The sequence below is a fragment of the Ambystoma mexicanum genome, chromosome 3q (assembly GCF_040938575.1).
Source record: "Ambystoma mexicanum isolate Mex_15411 chromosome 3q, UKY_AmexF1_1, whole genome shotgun sequence".
Classification (NCBI taxonomy): domain Eukaryota; kingdom Metazoa; phylum Chordata; class Amphibia; order Caudata; family Ambystomatidae; genus Ambystoma; species Ambystoma mexicanum.
In genome coordinates, this window is record NC_090926.1 from 91,715,030 (window position 1) to 91,738,430 (window position 23,401).

Consider the following 23,401-nt stretch of genomic DNA (forward strand, 5'->3'; position numbering starts at 1 on the left):
ATCTTATTAACGTGTAATCGTGTATATGTTTAAAGTATACGGAAATGTGAGTATGTATTCTTAATGTGCATAAGGTGTGTAATATAACCATAGTGCACTATAAACAAATACATTTGAAAGAAAATGCGACCCAGCTATTATGCTGGGATGCAAGACTGGCACGTGCAGTTTACATGCACAGCCCTGCAAGGGTCTCTTAAACAGCTGAGCTCTCGTATCAGCAGGACTGGTTCTACACGCATAAGCTGTTATATGACCTGTTAATGGAGATATATGATGTGGGGCACATTGAACAATGTGTACACATGTCTTTGGAGTATTTGAAGTCCGGAGTATGCATTCCATCAACAAAGGATGACCCGAGGGCTGGGAGGACGGTGCGGTTGCTCTGACCTGTGCTCACATTTCTGCTTGCATGGGTTAGGTGTAGAGATCGGGGCGGCTGCCCCCACTGCCCGGTGTCTCTGGGAGGTATCGCACGAGTCCTGCCCACCTTTCAGTGACAGCGCCTGACGCGAAATCTCCCCATTTCCATGGATAACCCCACCCGAATCTGCGTGATCTTTGTTCCTCGGTCCATAGTGGGGGAGGGGGCGTCGTGGTGGGACCGCGGCCACATACAGTAAGTGGCATCCTGGATGCTCCCTGCGCTGCCGCGGCTTGGAAGACAGATGGTTAATTATGTGTATAACTGTGTGTGTAAGAGGCGGGGTGAGGGGAAGGGAGGCAAGGCTGCGCCCCGAGCAGCCAATAGCCGCAGCCTGCTCCTCGGCACCCGGTGTGGGGGCTCTGCAGAGATAAGACGGCAGCGGCGATCAGCAACTTGACCTGCGCACGCGATAGAGGGGCGAAGAGGGCACCGCGGAGGGCTAATTTGGGGAGATAGGAGCCGATAACACGCTGCTTGTTGAGAAGTGGTTCCGCACTCCGCCGGGATTCGCACCTTTGCAGAGACATCTTTGATTCCGTTCTGAGGGATAAGTAAAGAAGCTGCGCAAGGACCCCCACCTACTTACCTCGAATGGATCCCAACAGCCCGAGGAAGATCCAGTTCACGGTGCCCCTGCTGGAGCCCTACCTGGACCCGGAGGCAGCGGAGCAGGTAAGCTGCAGCACCGCAATGCGAGGAGGTGTGCCAGTGAAGTGCAGCATCATTGTCTTCGGTGGAGTGCTAAGAAAGTGAATGGACAGGCATCACACGCTGCACAGTCAATAACACAGGCATCCAGCCATGTCTGGGATGACTGGCTGGAGCAGGGATGCTCGCAGAGCCAGTGGACCGCCACTACAATGCACAGTCCGCCACTCAGGGCTGCTGGGGTGCATGGGAGTATCCGGACATGTGCGGGGTGGCTGCCTGGGGAGGTCTGGGCTGAGAGAATGAGTTGACGCCGGATCTATGACTTCAAGGGTCGCTGGGAGCGGGGCATCAGCCGGGTGCAGGGTCACTGACTTCAAGAGTTTGGGTGGACAGCGAGGGAGAGGGAGTGAGAAAGCCAGAGAGAAAGTGAGGGAGGGAGCGAGAGAGAGGGGGCGAGAGAGAGAGCGAGAGAGAGAGATTAACTAATGTGCTGACTTGTCTTGAGAGGTGTGGAGCGCCATCCTTTTTCGGGGATGCTGAGAGGGATTGGCTACTCCTGAACGGAATCACTGCCCATAGAAGAATGGTCAGGATGAGGACACGCTTACACGTGCCAGCGCATCCCACCCAGCAGCGCCCCCAGAGAGCTAAGGGGCGTGAGCTAACGCGCAGAATCGTTCGCTTCTGGAGTTTTGCTGAGCGGACAGGGTGTACCCCGTTTTAAGTGCAGGCATATAGTGTTCTGGGCAGTGCTGAGAGTGAAGACGGAAATGGGCCGCTTGGTGAGAGTATGCGGTTGGACGTCAGACTGAATTAGTGGAATTGGCTTTGCGTGTGTGCCAGAGAATGAGGGAGGGAGGGATGAGACTGCCCTATTAAGAGGGAGGGAAGGAGCGAGAGAGAAGAAGAGAAGGAACGATAGGGAACACGTGAGAGGATGCCATGTGCAGACTCGTTGCAGACCCGGCTGTACTGGGAGTTGCCCCCTTAAAGTGTCTGTGGTTCACAGTGAGCTGTGCTCACTCATCCTGTCCCACTGGCTCACCCAGGGGCTCCAAGAGCGAAATGTTGGTGTCCCACAGATCCATGCACTAGTGAAAGGGAAGTTCCAGCTCAAACAGTATCCTACAGATCAATGCACTAGTGCAAGAGACGTGCCCCTCTCAGTATCCTACAGATTCATTCACTACTGCAAGTTAAGTGCCCATTCCGCAGTGTCCTACAGATCCATGCACTAGTGAAAAGGAAGTTCCAGATCAAACAGTATCCTACAGATCAATGCACTAGTGCAAGAGAAGTGCCCCTCTCAGTATCCTACAGATGTATGCACTACTGCAAGTTAAGTGCCCCTTGCCCAGTGTCCTACAGATCCATGCACTTGTGGAAAGGAAGTTTCCGCTCAAACAGTATCCTACAGATCAATGCACTAGTGCAAGAGAAGTGCCCCTCTCAGTATCCTACAGATTCATGCACTACTGCAAGTTAAGTGCCCCTTTCCCAGTGTCCTACAGATCCATGCACTAGTGGAAGGGAAGTTCCAACTCAAACAGTATCCTACAGATCAATGCACTAGTGCAAGAGAAGTGTCCCTCACAGTATCCTACAGATTCATGCACTACTGCAAGTTAAGTGCCCATTCCCCAGTGTCCTACAGATCCAAGCACTAGTGCAAGGGAAGAGCCAGCTCACACAACATCCTACAGATCCATGCACTAGTACAAGTGAAGTGCCCGCCACGCAGTATCTTATAGATCAATGCACTACTGCAAGTTAAGTTGTCCTCACTGGTGTCCTACAGATCCATGCACTAGTACCGCTCACACATGATCCTTCAAAGACATGCACTGGTTCAAGGGAAGAACCAGCTCACACAGCAGCCTGCAAATCCATGCTCTGGTGCACGTCAAGTGCCCACCACGCAGTATCCTACAGATCGCATGCACTACTGCTAGTGAACTGACCCTCACCCAAAGTCCTACAGATCCCTGCACTAGTGCAAGGGAAGAGACAGCTCACACAGCGTTTATACAGATCCATGCACTATTGCAAGTGAAGTGCCTGCCACACCGTATCTTATAGATCAATGCACTATTAAATGGCCCTCACCTGGTGTCGTACAGATCCATTCACTAGTGCAAGTGAAGTAACCCTCACGTAGGATCTTTCAAAGACATGCACTTGTGCAAGGGAAGATCCAGCTCACACAGTAGCCTACGAATCCATACACTAGTGCACGGGAAGTGGCCACCACACAATATACTACAGAACCCATGCTCTACTGCCAGTGAAGTGCCCCTCACCCAGTGTCCTACATATCCCTGCACTAGTGCAAAGGAAGCAACAGCTCACCCAGCATTCCTACAGATCCATGCACTAGTCTAAGGGATGTGCCCAGCACACAGTATCCTACAAATCCATGCACTACTGCAAGTTAAGTTGCTCTCACCTGATGTCCTACAGATCCATGCGCAAGTGCACAGGAAGTGCCCACTACGCAGCATCCTAAAGATCCATGCACTAGTGCAAGTGAAGTGCCCAAAAGACAGTATCCTGCAGATCCATGCACCAAATAGTGCAAAGGAAGTCCCATATTTCACAGCGGAATGGCCAGATCTTCTTGTATTGGGGGGACAGGCGAAGCAGGGAATTTGGGAGCACAGCTGAAAGAGATTCACAGGCGAATGGTCGGGGCGGGAGTCAGTCACCAAATGAGGCGTGGGCATACTACTGGAATGAGAGAGACTGCTGAATGACCAAGGTTAGACAGCAATGGGAGAACCTAATGTGGTATTTGATCTTGATTGGTTGTGGGAAGGGGGCTTTCGCAGTGAGTGTTGGGGAGCTTCATTAAAATCGTGTTGGATTCCCTGTACTGCAAACATGCGAGCTGCAGAGTGACCAGGTTGGAGAGCTTTGGCACAGCTGTGTGGCACGACAGTAATGGAACAATATGGGTTATTTAATGGCATGCATGTGGGACATGGGCAGAGCTGTGCTGGTCTAATGATACGAGCTGATGTTCATCCCAGAAGGACCTCCACAGAGGTGTCTGGGTTCTCTGGGCTGCTACAGTGGTGCCTGGCGATGTCCAGGGTTGAGGAGCTTTGGTAGAGCTGTATTTGATATGTATTAGGTAGTGGTGTTCGAAGTTGCAAGGAACCGTGGGCACAGCATTGTGCTTGCTGAATGTCAGGGCCGAGGAGCACTGGAAGAGCTGTGTTTGATCTTGAGCTGGCAAAGTGGGCATGCGTATAATCAACGATGAACAGCCTTGGCAGAGCGGTCTTCCCAAGGCAGGTTCAAGGGCCTGTTCTAAAGGTCAGAGTGAACAAGCTTTAGGGAGGCTGTTTTGGGTCCAGGGCTTATAGTGTTGCACATTAAATATCCACACACAGACAGCGCTGGCAGAGCATTATAGACGCTGGATAGTAATGAGGCACGCTGAAGGTCATAGGTGAGGGGGCGGATGCTCTGTATTACAGGGCTGAAATAGAACTGTCCAGGAACGGTGACCCCATGCATGCGCGTGGACGTTCTCTACTGAAACAACAGGGAGAGCCGAAGGTCAGGGAGGGGGCAGAGTGGCTGCTCTGTGCACTGGACTGTTTCCTGGAATAGAAACAGGATCTAAAGGTTGGGGCCGCAGTCTGCTGGCCGCGCTGCACAGAAGCGCCCAGGAGGTGCTGCCGGTCAGGGCTGGAGTGCACATGCCAGACATGACTGCCGAGAATTAACACTGGAAAAATGGCGGCAAACGGGGTCAAAGCCGCGCCTGTGCATTTCCTCGGAATAGCAGTGCCTTAGATCTACACGATTGGGACCCATTTGCACTGTTATCCTCGGGGCGGGGGCGAGTGAAATAGTTGGAGACATGACATTTAACTAGATATTGTTGAGGGTATTGGCCGGGGCTTACAAGGTCAAAGTTCATATTGAAGCACATGGCACTTCATAGAACTTGTTTACGACCGAGCGTGGTTAGCAAGGGGGTGTGCTAGCGCCCTTGCCTTTATGGAAACCCGCAAGAAGATACGCACTTTCCCTCCAAAACTAGGAAATCCAAAGCTCCATTACTTAGCACACGCAGGCGATATAGTCCTCTTTGACAGGACTAGGTCAGGTTTGCAAAGAACTTTGAATGTGACCGGGAGGTGGGGGGGCGGGGCTTTCTAAAAAGGTGTATTCAGAAATCAACGCACCCACAACGAAAGCCATGCTGTTTACTTCCCCCAGGTGAAAACAAACAAATGAGGCCAATATGGTTTGAGAAACACAGTCGAAACACTTTGATTCATTTTGTTATTTGGGACTATACATATTAACTACACAACAAGGTATCCAAACCTGGCCGACAGGTACCGAAGGCACTGCCCGTAACGCCTGTCTGTCACAACTTTGGCAAATAGCAGTGTGCTGTTTTTCTCACTACCACTGATCAAAGCATAGCATGACCAGACATGAAGCGCATTAACGCAGCTCTGTGAACTGCCAGTGCTGGAGGAGTGCGCGTCAATTATCGAGGACCATTAACATAGGAATCCACTGGGTTAGAAGGCGTATGGTCTATCACGACTGAACTGGAGTGGTTGGCAGTGAGGCCCTGATTCATGGAATTATTTGCGTGTAAACGGTAATGTACGTGCCATTCTGCCCGCAAATCCCCATTCGTCAAACAGGGATTTGCGGGCAGAATGGCACGCACATCACCGTTTTACACGCACACAATTGAATGAATCAGGAAGATCCCTTACCATACGTGATTTGGCTCATTCCCATAGCTGTGTCCGGGTTCTAGTCCTGGGAGTGAAGCAGGGCTGCTATAGCAGAGCTCTGGTACTTGGGGGTCACTGTATCTGGCCCCAGTACGGCAGGTGCAAAGGACGCTTTAGAACACAACTGTGCTGCGGTCATATAGTACACAGTCAGTTCATATACCACATAGACATTGTGCAGTGCCCATACTGGAATAGCAGGAAATGCGTTGTATCGGAACAAATGTGAACTGGAAAAGCAGCGTCAGATCCCAGCACTGGATAAAGAGCCAGTCCTTTATATCAGAATGAAGGCGCATTGGCATTGTAGTGTGGAGCAACAGCAATAGACCAGCAGGAGGCGTTTCAGGGAAGAGGGGCGTGGCTTCACATGAAGCTGCACTGAGGCAGAGGTTTCCCATCTTTTGAATCTAAGGGTTCTAACAGATGCACATTTCAGTGCTTTGATGTGAGTGTGTGTGTGTGTGCGTGTGTGTGCGCGCGCGCGTGCAGGTTGTGCGTGTGCCACACAATTCTATGTTGAGTTACTGGGATTTATACCATAAACAAGCGCCGCATGGAGTAATAGAAAATACTCTAGTCTATATGTGAAGTGCATATGTCTGTGCGTCCCATTAATGAAAAAAAAAAACACAATGTCCTCATGTTGGGAATAAGGTGCAGCCTCAAAGCTGTGTGGGTTCTTTAATGGCATGCATGTGGGACATTGGCAGAACTCAGTTGGAGTAATGATACGAGCTGATGTTCAGCCCAGAAGGACCTCCACAGAGGTGTCTGGGCTATCTGGGCTGCTGCAGGGGTGCCTGGCGATGCCCAGGGCTGAGGAGCTTTGGCAGAGCTGTATTTGATAAGTACTAGGTAGTGGTGTTTGAAGTTTGAAGTTGCAAGGAACCGTGGGCACAGCATTGTCCTTGCTGAATGTCAGGCCGAGGAGCACTGGAAGAGCTGTGGTTGATCTTGAGCTGGCAAAGTGGGCATGCATATAATCAACAATGAGCAGCCTTGGCGGAGCGGTCTTCCCAAGGCCGGTTCAAGGGCCTGTTCTAAAGGTCAGAGTGGACAAGTTATAGGGAGGCTGTTTTGGGTCCAGGGCTTATAGTGTTGCACATTCAATATCCACACACAGACAGCGCTGGCAGAGCTACTGGAATATCATGTTGTCATGCAATATTGGAATATGATGTTCCCAAAGGCCAGTTTATGGAAATATTGGCAGATTATGCATTATATCTTAGTACTAGTAATACAAATGGGCTACATTGTCGTGGGTGCATTAACACAACGGTGTATGTGTGTATGTGTGTTCCTATTACACGGCTAAGTATTTGCTGCAAGTTAGGAGGCAGGGGCAGTGATGGATGCAGGTCCCGCACTGCAGGGTGGCACCTTCGCCTAGCCACTTGAGCTTCCAACTGTGTGTATTGGAAGGTCAAAGCTGGACTGGTGAGTTTGGAATTCTGAAGCAGCTGGGCTGGAAAGCTGATTTTAGTTGTTGGTACAGGTTGCCTTGTTCCCAGTGGATCACCGAGCACTATCTCAGTTTAAATATGTGGTGTCTGGTATCGGTGGCTGCATATCACATCAATACAACAACAACAAAAAAAACACACAAAAAAGACTGGATGGAGATATAGGGCCTCATTACACGGAACGCGGTAAGGGTTTACCGGTACCGTTAAGGGCACCAGTACTGGTAACCCCTTACCACCTTACTACGAGGTCCCTTTGCCGGACCCGACCTCAACGGCTGGTTTTAGCAGCCGTTAAGGAACGGGCCCGCAAAGGGACCTTGGTGCTAATTACAGTACCGCAATTTGCGGTACCGTAATTAGCTCCTTCGCCATTCCCATTGAGCCCTATGGGGGCAAAAATGGGAATGGGGAAGTGCCTTGGTAAATGGGGAATTACCGTCCCCGCTCACCTTGGAGTAGGGCAGTAATTCCTCCATCCACCAAGGCAGACACGGTAAAATACCGGCGGCAAGCATGGCGCTAATAGCGCCATGGTTACCGCATACCGTGTAATGAGGCCCATAGTGTCAGAGGTTTGTGAGATTCCAACATGTGTACGATTACAATTCAGATATAAGAACTCCATTAATATAGTAGAGATGTGTGCCCTGTTGTGATGTAAGTGTTTGTGAATATCGATAGTGGAGTAACGATGTATGCAGTATTCATAAAGTTAACACTTGGACCATATAAACAAGTTGGCATTGCAATATATATATATTGAGCCAATTATTCCATTTGGAGAACGATGATTAATATGTGTTAGCTGTCACCATTGCCCATTCTGTATCAGTCCATTTATGCATTCCACATATAGTCCATGTTGGTTCAGACTAAAGTTTCTTATTTGCATGGTGGGGGCAGTGTTAGAAGGATATCATGTCTCATTGGCCCAGATTGAACATTTGGCAGCATCACCCAACTGTTGAAACCCATTGGCACCATTCACCACCCATTGCACAGGGTGGGAGGTAATATCACATAGCAGCAATTTGGGTACTATAAACATGTGTGGTCATTTCCTAAGGAAACAGCCTTTAAATGCTGTGTCTCATGCCCTAGTCCTCATCTCCCCCCTGAACCCCAATGCACTCTCTTGGTTCGCAGGTGCACTCTTCACTTCATATCTTACAGAACTCGCCTGCATGTCCTTTCTTCGAGGCCTATAATAGTACCAGGTCCTTAGGTGTTCTGTGCGCCTGTGTAAATTCCGCCCACTCTGAGTTCACGTTTTTTTGTTACATTTTATTTATTATTTGACAAAAAATCAACTAAATACAAGATGTTTACAAGGATATGCAGAATAGAAAAAAGTAACAAAAAAAATGTGATGTCATATGTCATGGTATTACCTATGAAATGGCGCACATTCGAGTTCTGAGGAATTGATATTCCAACGCGAACAGACACAGGAATTACCTTCAGGTTAGAACAGTACAATGGTCATCGAGTAGCACACATCACATGGTATATGTTTCCTGGAGAAAGGACTTAAACGCCGACCAATAATCTCTCAGCTTAGATGGCGGGGTGTACTGATTCTCTATAGATTTCCTCTGGGACATTACACCACACCCAGATCCTTCAACTCTTTTCCCACAGAGTGGGATGATGTAGAACACCAATAGATCACAACTAGACTCTTAGCAATGAACAGTCCTTTGGCAGGGAACCTCCTACAAACTTTATGAAAAAAAAAACATTTATGTTTCCTTTTAAAATTGTCCGTCTCTCGACCACAAGCCTGGGCTTTAGTTTTGTAACTGAACCGTTTCTAATGCATTTTTAGGCCATCACCAGATCCAAAATATGGAACATCTTTCATGTAGATCACACATCACTCCTTGGGTTGGTGTTATGATTATCTTCAGGTAATCTAAGTCTGTCACCACTCTTTGTCCCTTTGAAGCTATGGCTTCCAGATCCCATGTTAATCCCTCTCTGTTCTGCTGATTTTTCGGGGTTTATCAAATTTACCCCATGTCATTGCGTCTCCCTGCACACTTGAACTGCGATCTCTACTCTTTCTTCAACAGTTCACATCTATTGGTCATGCAAGATGTTGACATTTGTATTGTGTGGACCCTTCACTGCCCATTTTGTTTGCCTCTGAAAGCCAATTTTGTAATCATGGATGGGTCTTTGAGACCCATCGCAGTTGGAGCCATCCGCAAGAAGAGTTACAGCCTCAATGTGTTATTTGTGTTCCCAGATCTAGCCAAAGACTCCCTGACAAATCTTATGATTTGCCATCTCCTTCGTCATCTGCATTCTCTCGACTGTCTCATGCTCCCCATCCTTGCTCCCCATTTGGTCTTGGGACTGGGTAAATATAACAAATTTTGCCACAGTCCTGTTTTTCCCTCCCTCTCTGATGCTTGTTGAAAGGCGCATCTTACCTTTATCTCCAGCTCACACAAGCCACATATCTTGTTGCCTTTCTCAGAGCCACCATCTGTGCTGCCAAATCTGCACCTGCTCCTCCAATTCCCTGCGAGTAGAATTCAAATAAACGAAATACCTAGAGTGGTGCCTGCGATAATCCAATTCCACAATCTGATGTCGTCATCGCCCGGTCCTTTCAATCAAAAATAAATTGGTGTTATTATTTCGTTGTTTTAGGTTTTATAACCAACCTTCACAATGACTAATGCATACAACCCATTTCACATTATATGCAAAAGTAATGTTTCGATTTAAAGTACTGAAAAAAACATGCACAATAATTAAAGACCATTCTAGATTAAAAGTTAATTATCACCACAATCATAAATTAAATTCCTCAGCATTCAATGCATTGGGCCTCATTACGCGGTAGGCGGTAAGGGATTAACGGCACCGGTAAGGGATCCGGTGCCGGTAATCCCTTACCACCCTATTCCGAGGTCCCTTAGTGGGTCCCTTCCTTAACGCCTGGTTTTACCAGGCGTTATGGAAGGGACCCTTTAAGGGACATCAGAGCTAATAACGGTACCGCAAATTGCGGTACCGTTATTAGCTCCATCCCCATTCCCATTGAGCCCATGGGAATGGGGAATGGTTCCCGGAATGGGGATTTACCGGGTCCTCCAAGGTTGGAATGACCCGGTAAATCCCTTTTTCGGGAACCCGGACCCGGAATGCGGTAAGGGGGTAGCCATGGTGCTAAAAGCGCCATGGCTATCGCCTACCGCGTAATGAGGCCCATTGTTTCAATAGTTTCTATACCTCACATTAGTGTGTTATCATTATCACAAATCCTCGAACTTCCAAGAACAGCATGCAGACATTTTCAGTGATTTTTGACGTACGATCATAAGGCGTTTCTAGAAGCTCTTTTCTGGCTCATTTTCAGAGTCCCTGTCACGTGTCCACTTTCATGTGCCCAGATCCCAGCTGCCAAATTGTCCTCATTTGCACGGCAGAGTGCAAACGGGGTGGGCAATATCGTGACATACATGCTTGTGCACCACCCTTTTGCGCTCCACCGTGCTAACTGAGTAAACTCTGCTTGCCAGCGTTTACAATGGATTCCTAAGGAGTCCGCCGTTTGTGCTGTAGCAAAAAGCAGGCGACTCTGAAGGAATCCCTTGCATTTGCCCGACATGACTATCCATGCCAGCACACATGCTGGAGTATTCGTATGGTGGAGAGGAAGGGAACAGTGGAAATATAAATCACGTTCAGCGCCTCCTCTCCATCAAATACTTGAAAATGAGGCAAGATGTAAGAAACATGTGAATGCACCATGCGCAAAGGTTCTAAGCATTGTTCTTACGTTATGCCTCATTGAATATCAGCCCCTCTGTGTTGAACTCTTCCATAGCTCCAACAAATCTAGCAGCCCGCCCCGTTCTGGGATCTTCTCTTCCCGGGCACTCAATGAAGAGATGTTTTAATGTTTCCTTTTTTTGATTTCTTAGATTACTTGGCCCACTCAATCACCCTTCCACCATTTCCATGCATGGAAGTTTGTGTTACTAAATCAACAGATGGAAGTGTTGTAATTTGCCAACACACAGGTGCATGGTGCTGTATATAGAACATATGCTATATACTCTTTCCTCGTTTTACCTTTTCCAAGTGATTATAATGTTCATGCCAACCCCAGTGGTGGACCTTTTTTAAATGTACATTTTGCTAGAGCAGGATCCACATCTTCATAGTGCTCCCCTAAGCGCTATAATAGTGCGGCACATTGTTTTTTTCTTCAAATTCCCCCATAACGGGGCATCCTTGAGGCAAGGCATCATTACAAATGGCTAGTAGCATATCATGGTGTCCATTAGATTTAATATAAAAATATATTTTCCCTTTCATAGGTACATATGGGGTGTTGAGGGAAAATATACTATCCCACTCTTAAGATTGAGTGGTGTTGGCCAGTGTAGACTGGCCTTCATTTCCTTCCTATGGGCTAATTCTCCACTGATTTCATGGTCTGTGTTAAAGGTTTGAATGCATCAATGTCAAAAGGCAGGATATATTTTCAAAACCCTGATAACTACACATAACGAGCCTAGCATATTTTCTGATACTATGGTGTATTAACAACAATCTATTACTTTTAACCGAGGGCATTAATTTTTTTGTGGCTGTTCATCCCATTTGCATTAAAAGAAATTGTGTTCCTTTTTGTGCTAGTTCTGTTTTAAGTTTGGAACAAATATGTGTGCTTGTTATATATCTGGGTTTGGGTTGGTCTCATTTTCAATGTGGCGTACTTTAAGAAAAATGCCTAAAGGCCTTGTTGTAAGGCTTTTGCACGTTTCTTACGTCACACCTCATTTTCAAATATTAGTATGGCAGAGAGGAAGGGCAAAGCGTAACTTACTCTCCATTATACAAACATTCCAGCATGTGGACCTGCGTGAATTGCTATTTATTTAATTTTTATATTTTTACTATTATGGCATATGGTTTATTACAAACCTTTGCCATCATTTATATACCTTAAAAATCACAATTTACAATACAAAGTATTAAAGATTTTAAAAAAGGAACAAAAAAAGAAAGCAGAACATAATGCACTTAGATAGGATCACAGGCATGATAATGTTGACCAGAATTCGAAACTAATTGTTTCCTGTGAATATATTATAGTGCTTGCATTTCATCATTTTTATCATTATCATATTACTTGAGTCTAGTTTGAATTCTCATTATATTATCAATGAGGGGTACAATCTTATGGTGTCTCTAGGCTCCATTTGCTTGTAAATGTTCTGATGAAGCGGAGATGTTCAGTTTGGTTGTGTTTCACAGCTCGAAGTGCTTCTCCCAAAGATCAAGATATCCCATGCATCAGTAGTGAACATCTCTTGAAGCATTTTTCCCAGTGCCAAGATTAGCTTGCAGTTTTTACTCTCCACAAGCTTGTGCCACCAGAAATCAGCTTCCAATATACGATGGTCATTCAGGAAGCTTCCTAGATAGTTTGTTCTTAGTGACTTCAGCTCCTTACTTATTAACACCACGTGTTTTAACGTTTCATTAGCCTCATTACATAAGCGACATCATTTATTATCCTCATTTATCTGTTTCCTGGAGGCTAATATTTCCTTGGTGTGATATAAATTGAATCTGAAATGCATGAATATTTGAACGATATATTGGGCTGGGGAATTTGCTCAGATAACTTGGCAAACTGTATAATGCTTTCACTTCTGTTGCAACAAATGAATTCAGTTAAATTTTTGTTCTAGCTTCTTGTGTTCTAATCCAGTCATTTACCCAGATTTTTTTCCCGCAGCATTAGGATTGAACATGAGCAGTTCTTTTGTTATTCCATCATTCATCATTAGGGTTGTACAGCGTTTAGTCCAAGCCTCTACTATCCAATCAGTTTGTTGATCAACTTCGCGTAACAGAATTTATTTTTTAAATAATAAAAATGAAAAAATATATATCATACAATACCATACCATACACAACCATGAACCATGTTATAGAATTTTAATAAACTTCGGTGAAGGGAAACAGTCGATTTTTAGAAGTATAGGACAAGACATACACATTTCCCTTGGAAATTTACATCACCAGAGGGCACGGCTATGAGGGGGCCACCATGGACCCAAGTTTAGCTAATTGATACATTGAATACTTTGAGGAGGCAGTGTTCTATGCTGAGAATAATATTTACAAAATTCACATAATTAAATAGACACTGTATATCGATGAAATACTGATGAACTGCGAAGGAAAAGAAGAATCTGTAAAATCCATTATTGAATTTCTCAACACAAAAAATAGACACTTGAAATCTACTTATACCATGAGTAATATGGAATTGATTTTTTGGACATTACCATTTATTAAGAAGAAGGACATCTATTGGTAAAACCATTTCATAAACCCAGAGATCGGAATGCTCTGCTTCATTATACCAGCAATCACATAAAACACCTCAGAGACTGTTTACCATTCGGTCAGTTTCTGAGGTTGTAGAGAAGTAGTAGTACAACAACAAATTCATATACCAATGAAGTGTCCAATGAAGTGTCCATATTAACTGAGAAACTGAGAGATAGAGGATACCCTAACAAAGTGATCAATAAGGTGGGGCACAGAGCCTATAACAACAATAGATTGAAAAGCAACACAACCTTGACGATTTCAAAGATTTTGAGGCAAAACAGAACGAGAGAGAAAACACTTTAATTAAGACCAAGACTCATTCAACTCACAAAAAGTGATACTCAGGGCTTGAATGAGGTGATAGAGTAGCATCGGGTAACAGAAATGAAAGGGATTAAACACTCTCACAATAGGAATCACACAATGTAAATGAGTTATAGCACCTTGAATTCAGAAGATTCTGATGGGCTCTAATAATGTAGATACCACTTGTAAGATGGCCACCAATAAATATACAATATATACACTAAATGAAGTTATGGAAAAGATCTCTATACTGTGGGGATTAATGTAGATGGCACAATGATAGATGAAGACTTTGCTAACAAGAGATTTACTAATATCAATAAGGGCTGAGTTACAAAAGTGTGAGATTAAACCATGACGAATAAGGAAATGAATAATGGAAATACTCCCTTCTAAGATGTCCTCCATCATTTAGAGAATAAAGTAACCCTTCCGGAAACTACTTCTGGTTACTGAATTGTTTTCAGAGGAGAATAATGTGTAATGGTGCACTCAAGACCAACACAGACAAGTCAAACAATGCGAATGAGTAGGATACCAAAGGCAACACACCAGGTAAGCAGAGAGCGTAGGCAGCACTAAGTAAGAAAAAATATAAAATCATATTATTCAGAACCGGAAATAGTACATTTTATGCATATATTTGTATATTACATACCCTGCAATGATGCAAGGCGGATATTCAAAGTGCAAAGACTTTTTACCAAATGGTAATTGACACCGTACATAGAAGAGGATAACTAAGTTCATAGCCAGAGAGGGTAAGAGATGGTGATTTCATTTTAGCTGTGTTTAGCTTACAAATGAATTGCTAAACAATATAGCCTGTGCATGGTTATTGTGTACATGTATATGTATAGAGAGATCCTGACATGTATTAATATGTTTGTTTTTGGAGGATGTAATTCCCCCGGGAGAGTTCGTAGTGAAACGCAGAAGATTTAAAACAAACTCTTAGCCCATTCCATAAGGTAAATGATCCAGGAATAAACATTTAAGGGGATTTGCTCAAGTCTAATAATAAATAAGACTTTAATGAGCCTCATTTGTTGTGTTTTTTGCAGCTACTTGTGTAACACGAATAAAGGGGAATAAATGAATGGACCATGAGGGTCCACGTACAAACAAGCAAAAAATACTTAAGGAGCATAATTTTATATAAAGCTCCTGAAGAAAGTCCCGCATTAAAAAAGCATCAAGGACAGAAACATGTCATGCCGTTCAAAAAGGGCACAGAATAAAACTGTCCTGTAATTCATTCTATACTGATGGGCGAGCAGTCGGAAGCAGCCTTTGCGCATTGCGGCATGATGGCTCTAGGTCCCTCCCTCTAACCCCTGGAAGCAACCCACGTGTGACTGTTGCTGGAGCTCTCAGAGTATTCACCTCAGAGCATCGACCTCGGAGCACTGAAACTGTGGTAAAGCCTCGACCGGGAGCTATGGTCAGGCCTAGAAGTGGTTGTAAGTGGGATTGTCAGCCCTGGGCAAGAGGTCAGTGGCAGAACCGAGAGACTGACCCAGCTACAGTCCTGGTGATTCCTCTTTGCTGTGCCAAGTAATACAGGGCAAGGATTATAGAATAGAGCAGGGTGAAGTGCGCATACAGGAGCAGTGCTTTGTGGAGGTTTGCGTGCCTTTGGCACTTGGGGGTATTCACTGTCCTTGTTTGAAGTGATAATTGCAGTTGGTCCAACCTGTACCTGTCACCCCAGCTCTCCACCATCCCCTCCTTGTGGTGTGGGTAGGGGCGGGGTGGTTTATTGATCCCTACTTTGCGTGATTATATTCACTTTCTCGCATTAAAAATGCCTGTTACCAGAGCAGGCATGCGCAAGGTTGCACAGATCAGTAGGCTTGCATTCTACTTTCCAGGAATCCAATCAGTTCGGGGCTGTTGAGGCTCCTAAAAATACCAGCAATGTAGTATGATCTCCATCCCAGCTGTCACAGGATGGGCTGGTTGTCTCTCTAATACGGGTGATCGATATTCAGGCTAGAAGCACCCTAAGAAAACGGTGCATACGAAGTGAGAGAAGGGAATTATTCCTCGATGTTCCCTGTCAATTTTCAGTCTCACCGTCTATTAGTTAAGTTGTAAAAAATTATTGTACGGCTGCCATGGGACAACAAAGTGATGCCAGTGGATCCCCAGAGATCTCTCAATTTAACCATTCTTCAGAAATCCATCTTTCCTTGACTTCTGCCATGTATGATGCAATGAATTCCCCATCTAAAAGTATGGATGATGTTATAACAGGAGCCTGGTCCAATCCTACGTTTTTTCTAAAGGCTAATGACAGGCAGTCTGTCAAGGAGAGAATCATTTGTGACTTGTTTAAATCTGAGAGATGTAAATTCCTCAGTTAGTGTCAAACAGACATCTGTTTAATACAGATTGTTATTAACAAGGCTGAGGGAAGCTGCCAAATGGATGATTTTAAACATGCTACAAATGTACCGGCTACTAATCAAGTATTTCAGGTACCCGTCCTCAGTACAGTCACAACCGATGATTCCATCACCCCAACTCGTGAGGTGACCGTAGACTTTTCTAAAGCCATGGAATCTAGGAAGCCCATGAATATATTGTCCTGTCCTTCACTGAGCAGGGATTTACGCATGAGAAAGTCTTCCAATGACTGAGACTATGGATCCATTTTTAAAGGGTCTGACAGTAGACCGAACAAATATGGTCATTGTGAATGTTAACAAACCGAAAAAACCCGAGCTGGGAGAAGCTTTGAAGAATAAAGTCTTGGCTTGGCTGCAATCTAAATTTGGAGAAAGCTGTATTAGAACTATGGACCTCAGATTCTTCGAAGAGTCCAAATCAAGAAGTGGTCTGGGATGAATGGCTCAGACTGTATTGTCATCAGTTGTGGCCGTAGTAATCTTCCATCCTTTCTGAAAAGTTTTAATAAGCTAGGAAAACTGTCATCCAACACAAATTTAAGAATTATAATTGACTGACTTGTCTTATACCTGTTTTGATTGTACTTTTCTGTTTTCTGTTAAATTGTTTGTTTATTGTAGTACTCTGAGGCCTATGGGTGACTAAACGCTTTATAAAAATGAAATGAATTAAAAAAAATAGGGATTAAAGTCCCTGAAGTACTAATGCGTATTAGTACCCGGCGAGGGCGGAATCAGAATGAAAGAAGCATTCTGATTGGCCCTCGCCGGGACTTTACCCGGACGAGAATCCCCAGCGGGGGTGTGGCAGCCCCTCAGCCAATGAGGAGGCTCGAAGCGGGCCATCCCAACTCCGAGCCTCCCCACGGCTGAGAAGCTGCCTTTGCCCCCCGCCGGGAACTCAGGTATGTGTTTTTTTTTGTAATCCTCCCAGAAGTGTTCCCAGTGCGTCCACTCCAATGGCCGCCATTGAAAGGGAAAATGGACTCCATTTTCCCTTTCCAGGTGGGCATTTTCTTTGTTGATTTTTTTTTGCCTGTCCCGAAACATTTCGGGACAGAAGAACATGTTTTTAGTGCCCCGGTCATGCAGATCTTGCAGGCCAGGGTACTAAAAGCAATATAAGCCTTGAGGTGGGGGCATTACCGACTCAGGTAATGCCCCGGGGCCTTCGTTAAGGCCCTCACTTCGCTCAGGCCTATAACTATGGGACCCAGGGCATTACCTGAGTCGGTAATGACCCCAGCAATCAGGTGATATTGCTTAATTATTTAATGAGTCACTTGGGTGAGCAGTCAGGCGTGGTGGTGGTTTTTATTATAAATATGTTTCAAATAATTTTGTAATTTTTGTATTGAGAGTCAGTTTTTAGAAGAAAAAAACGATTAGAATAAACGATTTTAATGGTGTTTACAAAATGTGTATGTCTTTTCCCATACTGCTAAAAAAACGACTGTTCCCCTTAACCGAAGGATATTAAAATGACGTGTTGAGTACAGGATAGGTGAAGGCATGGCACCCTATATAGAAGTGCTATTCCCGGATGTCCCCTTATCTTTAGATTCTATATTATAGCATACCATAATATGCCATCCAAAGTCATAAATAATGCTATGTGATTGCCTACATTTCCGAGGTTTGATTTATAAATCCTTTGTAACTTAACATAGAATACCATATACCGTAACATTCCATGCCATGTAACATACCATATGCCCTGCCATACCATACAGTACCATTCCATATACATGTTTTTCCTGCAGTAAATTGTGCTGAGAAATTCGGTCCATCCACTGGGCCCTTCGCAATCATTCTGGTGGCGTAAAAAGAGAGCAGATCCCGGTCACTAGAGATATGAGTGTCTCAAGAGTATTCCACTGCCTGACTGGATGTTTTAGAAAAAAAAATATTTTCTTTCCATCAAACCGAAATGTATTTATTGTTTGCTTGTTAGGCGCTTATACAATAAGAAAATACCGTTTCAAAGCGCCATTAACAACATTACCAACTTCCTTATACATACATATAAATAAAACATATTATGCGTTTCATGAAATGAATAAAGGCATGCCATAACAGAACACAATGATTGTGAATTGATTGAAAACACTGCATCTATTACGGAGCGAAACGTGGGGATAAAGTGCAAGAATGTGCTAAGGGGTGAATTTGGGAAGGGTTTGGAGTAAGCATTTTGCCCATCTAGACTGGAGAAAGACCAGCTGCATAAAAGGCTGCCTCGTCCAGTACTTGAAGTTGATCAAGTTTCATGCATCATTACCTACACGCATGTGAAATAATTCCAGGATTGCTGATGACAGGCGAAGACAGCAAGGATTTGGCTAACCTTAACAGCCATGTTTTATTTTCCTAAATGGCAAGGCTGGCATATTTAAGCAGTATGGTCGTATAGGCTGTTAAAGCGATGATCAATAGAGCAAGTACATCAACGTTTCCAAATGGGGTTTTCCATCAGTAGAAGACAGTGGGATGCTTCCATGCCCATGACAATAAGGTGGAATATCAAAATGGAGGGAAGTACAGAAAGTAGCCATCTCTATAAGAATGTATTAATCATTTTGATCTGTTGCTAGCTAATTGCAAACTGGTGACTTTGTGGGCACCATCGGAGAAGAAGGGCTTGGTGAAATGAGTAAGAAGAGAAGGGGGACGTAGTTACAAGGAGCCCAGTTGTCAGCACTGAAGCTGCTCACCAGGGGCTACTGCTGAGCATAGTGCAGTGCAGGTGGTCTAGTTAACAATGCTGTGGGCTCTTCTATCTGAGAATTCACGAAACCATCTCTTAGCAGAAATCCTGGCAATATAGTCGAGCTTTCAAGGATTTTGCCAAGTTCAGAAGCGGGTTCTGTTCTTTCGGGTCAACGAAGGAGGCCCATGGTGGAAAGAGTGTAATCATTGAATGTGGTGCAGTGCAGCTCACAGCAGTGGCAGAGGTTTAAAAGAAGGTACCATTTTTTCCAAGTATCTGTTGTGACAGGATTATGAAGTAACATGAACATAGGATGCAATACTGAATATGAAACACTCGCACCTTGCATATATATATCATGTCCAACAGACACATCTAGGACATTCGTACTCAATCACACACTAACATTCCACGCTATCAGGAATACGTGTAATACACAAATACACACATGTAAGTCTTAGCTTTCTTTCAAAACGCCTCAGAACTCATGACAGGGCCCACAGTTTAGATACCAACACAGAAAAACAGTTGTCACCCCACCCTTGATATTTGAACTTTGGCATTAAGAGATGTCTGTGTGGTCTGCCTCATATTAAACGGTTTCAAATACAAGAGGGTCCATTATAATGAAAGGCTTCATGGGCCATGCAGAGCGTCTTTAACTCAATCTGTCTAACCGGCTGGAGCCGGCACACTTCATACAGGGCAGGGAAAATATGATCAGGCTGATGTAAATGAAAGAGCAATCTTGCAGACCATACGGAATAAGCGTAACTTTGCAAAGTGTGTACTTGGGAAGTCCAAGACCAATGGAATTGCTGTAACTGAGATGACTGCATATGAAGGTGTTCCAGAGATAAACCCTGTCTGCATCACTAAAGTATCCAAGAACATTTTAAAATGTTTTTAATGGAAAAATCAACTACTCGTAAGTTAGTTTATTTCGGTGTTCATACTCAAATCTACTTCAAAAGACATGCCAAAAATACACAGTTTCTGCATGTGGGGTACACGGCCCTAAAGAGGCTGGACAAATATATTATACCCTGTTAAGGAAAAAGGGATACATTGAAAGGAATAATTTGGCAGGTCAGACTTCCTGTACATGTCGTCATTTCATTTTCTGGGCATTGGCATGTAGCTGATTGGGAGCCATTCAATCCCAGATCCTCCTAAACATTGTTTAAAATGGTCAATTCGATGTTAATGTTTCCCTCCCAATTAAAGTGTCATCTTCAGGTCATTGGCATACACCAAGGACCCTCAAATGACTGGCGTTTTGATGGCACCTCAGCTTTCATAATTTGTGTGATACAGGGACGTTGGGAGTTGGGAGGGTAGCTTGCTGCGACAAATTGATCACACAAAGTTGTTTTGATCAAAGGGATTGCCACTGTCATTTTTAAGGAGCTAGGTACAACTCCTGAAGCCAAGGATTGGTTACAAATTGTACAAAGACCTACAGCAATGGTTGAAACCAGTGTTTCAGAGGCTGGATGGGCACAGGTCCAACAAGAATGTTAATGTTCTATATTTGGCTATAAGATGAAGAACTGAAGACTTGGAGTGGCACTAAAAGAGTCAAATCTATTGACTGACTCAATAATGGCAGGTTCAATGGTAAACCATGCATCTGCAACTCCACATGATGAAGTGGTAAAAAGTTGAGTTCTAATTTTCTCACTTTTCTCCCAAAAAGATGCTAATTTAGCACAAAACTACTGACATTGCATGCCTGACAAGTTTAGAGCTTGTGGAATGCAATGTTCATGCACTATCGTAGCTCTGTCGTAAGGCAAAGTAGACAACCGTTCTGAGCAAAGCCTTTTTATTAGGATTGTTTTATCTGAATTTTAGATGCACCTACATGACTCAGATATACTTGTTTAAAATAGGGATTGAGAGGTTTCATCCAATGACACTCAAGCTGACTGATGGTCTGTTTGGTTTGACTTATCTCTTCACTATACCAAGGGTTCCTTGCCTTATGTGACCCCTGTTTTGATTTTAGTTTAGTAGAGCCCAAGGTGTTTACCACTCAGTCACTTGTACCATACAAATTCGGCAGTGACAAAGACGGATCAGAGTTAAAATCAGGGTTCAAATAAGAGAAAGATGTTTCCGCATATTTGTGCAAATTGGATGTTGTGTCATGGAAACTTGTTTCAGAGAAGATATTCCATTTCTGCACCTGTTTGTGCACAGGCCCACCACTAGACGAACAGACATAACCTGCTGATGGAAAAATAAATGGAATTCATGCATGATCTGGCCATGGGTGAAAAAGGCAGAACAGACTCTACCGTAGAGCAGTTTGTGAAAAGGCCATCCAGTGTATGGCCTGCAATATGAATAGAAAAAAGAACTTTCTCAATTAACCCAAGGATTGCTAAGAGATAGATTAACACACCCCAAGTGTTCGTAGGTAGCTTCAACCAGAGGTTAAAATCTCCAAGTATGATTAATCAATGGTAGGAAAGAACCAATTGAGCAATGGACTTGCAAGGTCCTGTATAAATGCGGATGCCGGGCCTCGGGGCCGATAAGTGATTTCAAAGTCAAAAGAGTTGTTAAGATTGGTGGCACTTAGAATCTTGGAAATTGGAAATTATCTAATCAACCTAGCATTAAAAACAGGATAGAAGGCTTGATAGTCTTATTGCCAGGAGAGAACATATCTTATGCAAAATGGAATCCACTACACAATTTAGAAGTACTAAGAGAGCATTTAATGGGTTAGATATTCAATTAACTGTCACTAGTCTTGATTAATAATGCCTATCTCCTTGTTACATTCACCCTTACTATTAATTCATACACACTTCTCTTATTGTCTTCTCCCCAATATTCTCTCTTTTTCGAAAGAAAGGATCTGTGTCTGATAATGGCAGCTAATTTGTCAAAGACTGCCATATTAGAATCAGGACTTTGCATTGAATTTCATAGAAGCAATACAACTCTCAGTCTCAATAGAATTCTTTTTGATTTGTATTTGATTAAATAATTGATGGCACTGTCTTTTAGTAGAAATGCCTTTGACCACAATATTACATGTTAAAAAATCTGTTCTAATGTTGCAATGCCTGCTTGGTGTCTGTCAGGCTTAATCTAGTTTATGTTGCTTTAACACTTGGAAATGCACAGCGTGAGGAAGAGAAAAGAGAGAGAAAGAACTGTGGCCAGATTACAGAAACATTGCAACGGTGCAAGTGCACAGTTGTACGTTATTAGCAATAGGTTAACGATTATCCAGGGCCTTTATTTCCATGACATGCAACTCTGGGCCTCAAGCCAGATTGACCAATGGCGTGGGAGAATGTGGGGCATTAAGAGATTATACTCAAACATGGCTAAGATTGTTCAGGTGACCAGGCTTCCATTGGGGAAGAGGCCAGCCCCAGGAATATCAGTGCATTGGAACTGCTGCTGCACATATACCTCCACCAGATATTGTGGGACACTGGTGTGTACGGGGATGGTAGAGTTGGGAATAAAGGGGTTTTATCCGGGTCCTCAGGGTTCCGTCCCCAGCCATTGCACTCCCCTTCCACCGAGGAGGATGTAATCATCATTTCATTAGACTACTAATCAAGACGCATAGACAGATCTTGTTGTACAGAGAGGCCCTATATCTCAAGCAACATTCATTAAAATTAAAATTCCATTGGAAAAATTCACATATGCTAGTGTTAGAAAGAACATTAAGGAAGCCAACGAGAATTGCATTGTAAAAGTTAGCAGTGTCTAGACACGAGTGACAATGGCAGAAGTTCTGAGCAACACTTTTTGAATTTAATTAACAGCAGATATTATACATTCCTTCCAGCTGAAAGTAATTGAGTGAAGAGCCTTTCCACAGTAATTGGATGAAATTATGTGAACTGACCTTTGGGAAAGATTGGCAACGGCTATCGGTAGCTCACCGTGAGCGGCAGGTGGCGAAGGATTTCATACATGTGTACAGCAGGGTAGGCTTGTCATCCTGAGGAGGCACAGAGTTGAGCAGCTTCCGCTTTCCTATGCAAAGCACGGAGAAGGGCTGGTCTCTCACTTGAAAGCGCAGATATGTAAGTCCACCTGGGGCAGAGGGGGCTCAATTCTGGTAACGGACTTCGAGTCCGCCACCCGTGACTTGGTAAAGCATATATCACATGTCTATGGCAACAAGAAAGCACAAGTCAGTTAGTGGGCATTGCACCAAATGAGACGTTTATGAGGTTGCAGTCAGGTATAGCTGGTATAAAAGGTAGTACGTGTGTATGTGCAGGGCT

At 44.2% G+C, this 23,401-nt stretch overlaps 1 protein-coding gene across 2 annotated transcripts in view; it reads left to right on the forward strand.

The window, feature by feature from the left end:
* The first annotated feature begins 719 nt into the window (after nucleotides 1–719).
* Nucleotides 720–23,401, forward strand: part of PPP1R1A (protein phosphatase 1 regulatory inhibitor subunit 1A) — a 542,291-nt gene continuing 519,609 nt past the window's right edge. For both annotated transcript variants that reach the window (XM_069653205.1, XM_069653206.1), the window contains exon 1: nucleotides 720–1,102. In XM_069653205.1, coding sequence (XP_069509306.1) covers nucleotides 1,022–1,102 — 81 coding nt within the window. In that variant the 5' untranslated portion in view covers nucleotides 720–1,021. The remainder of the gene's footprint in view (nucleotides 1,103–23,401) is intronic.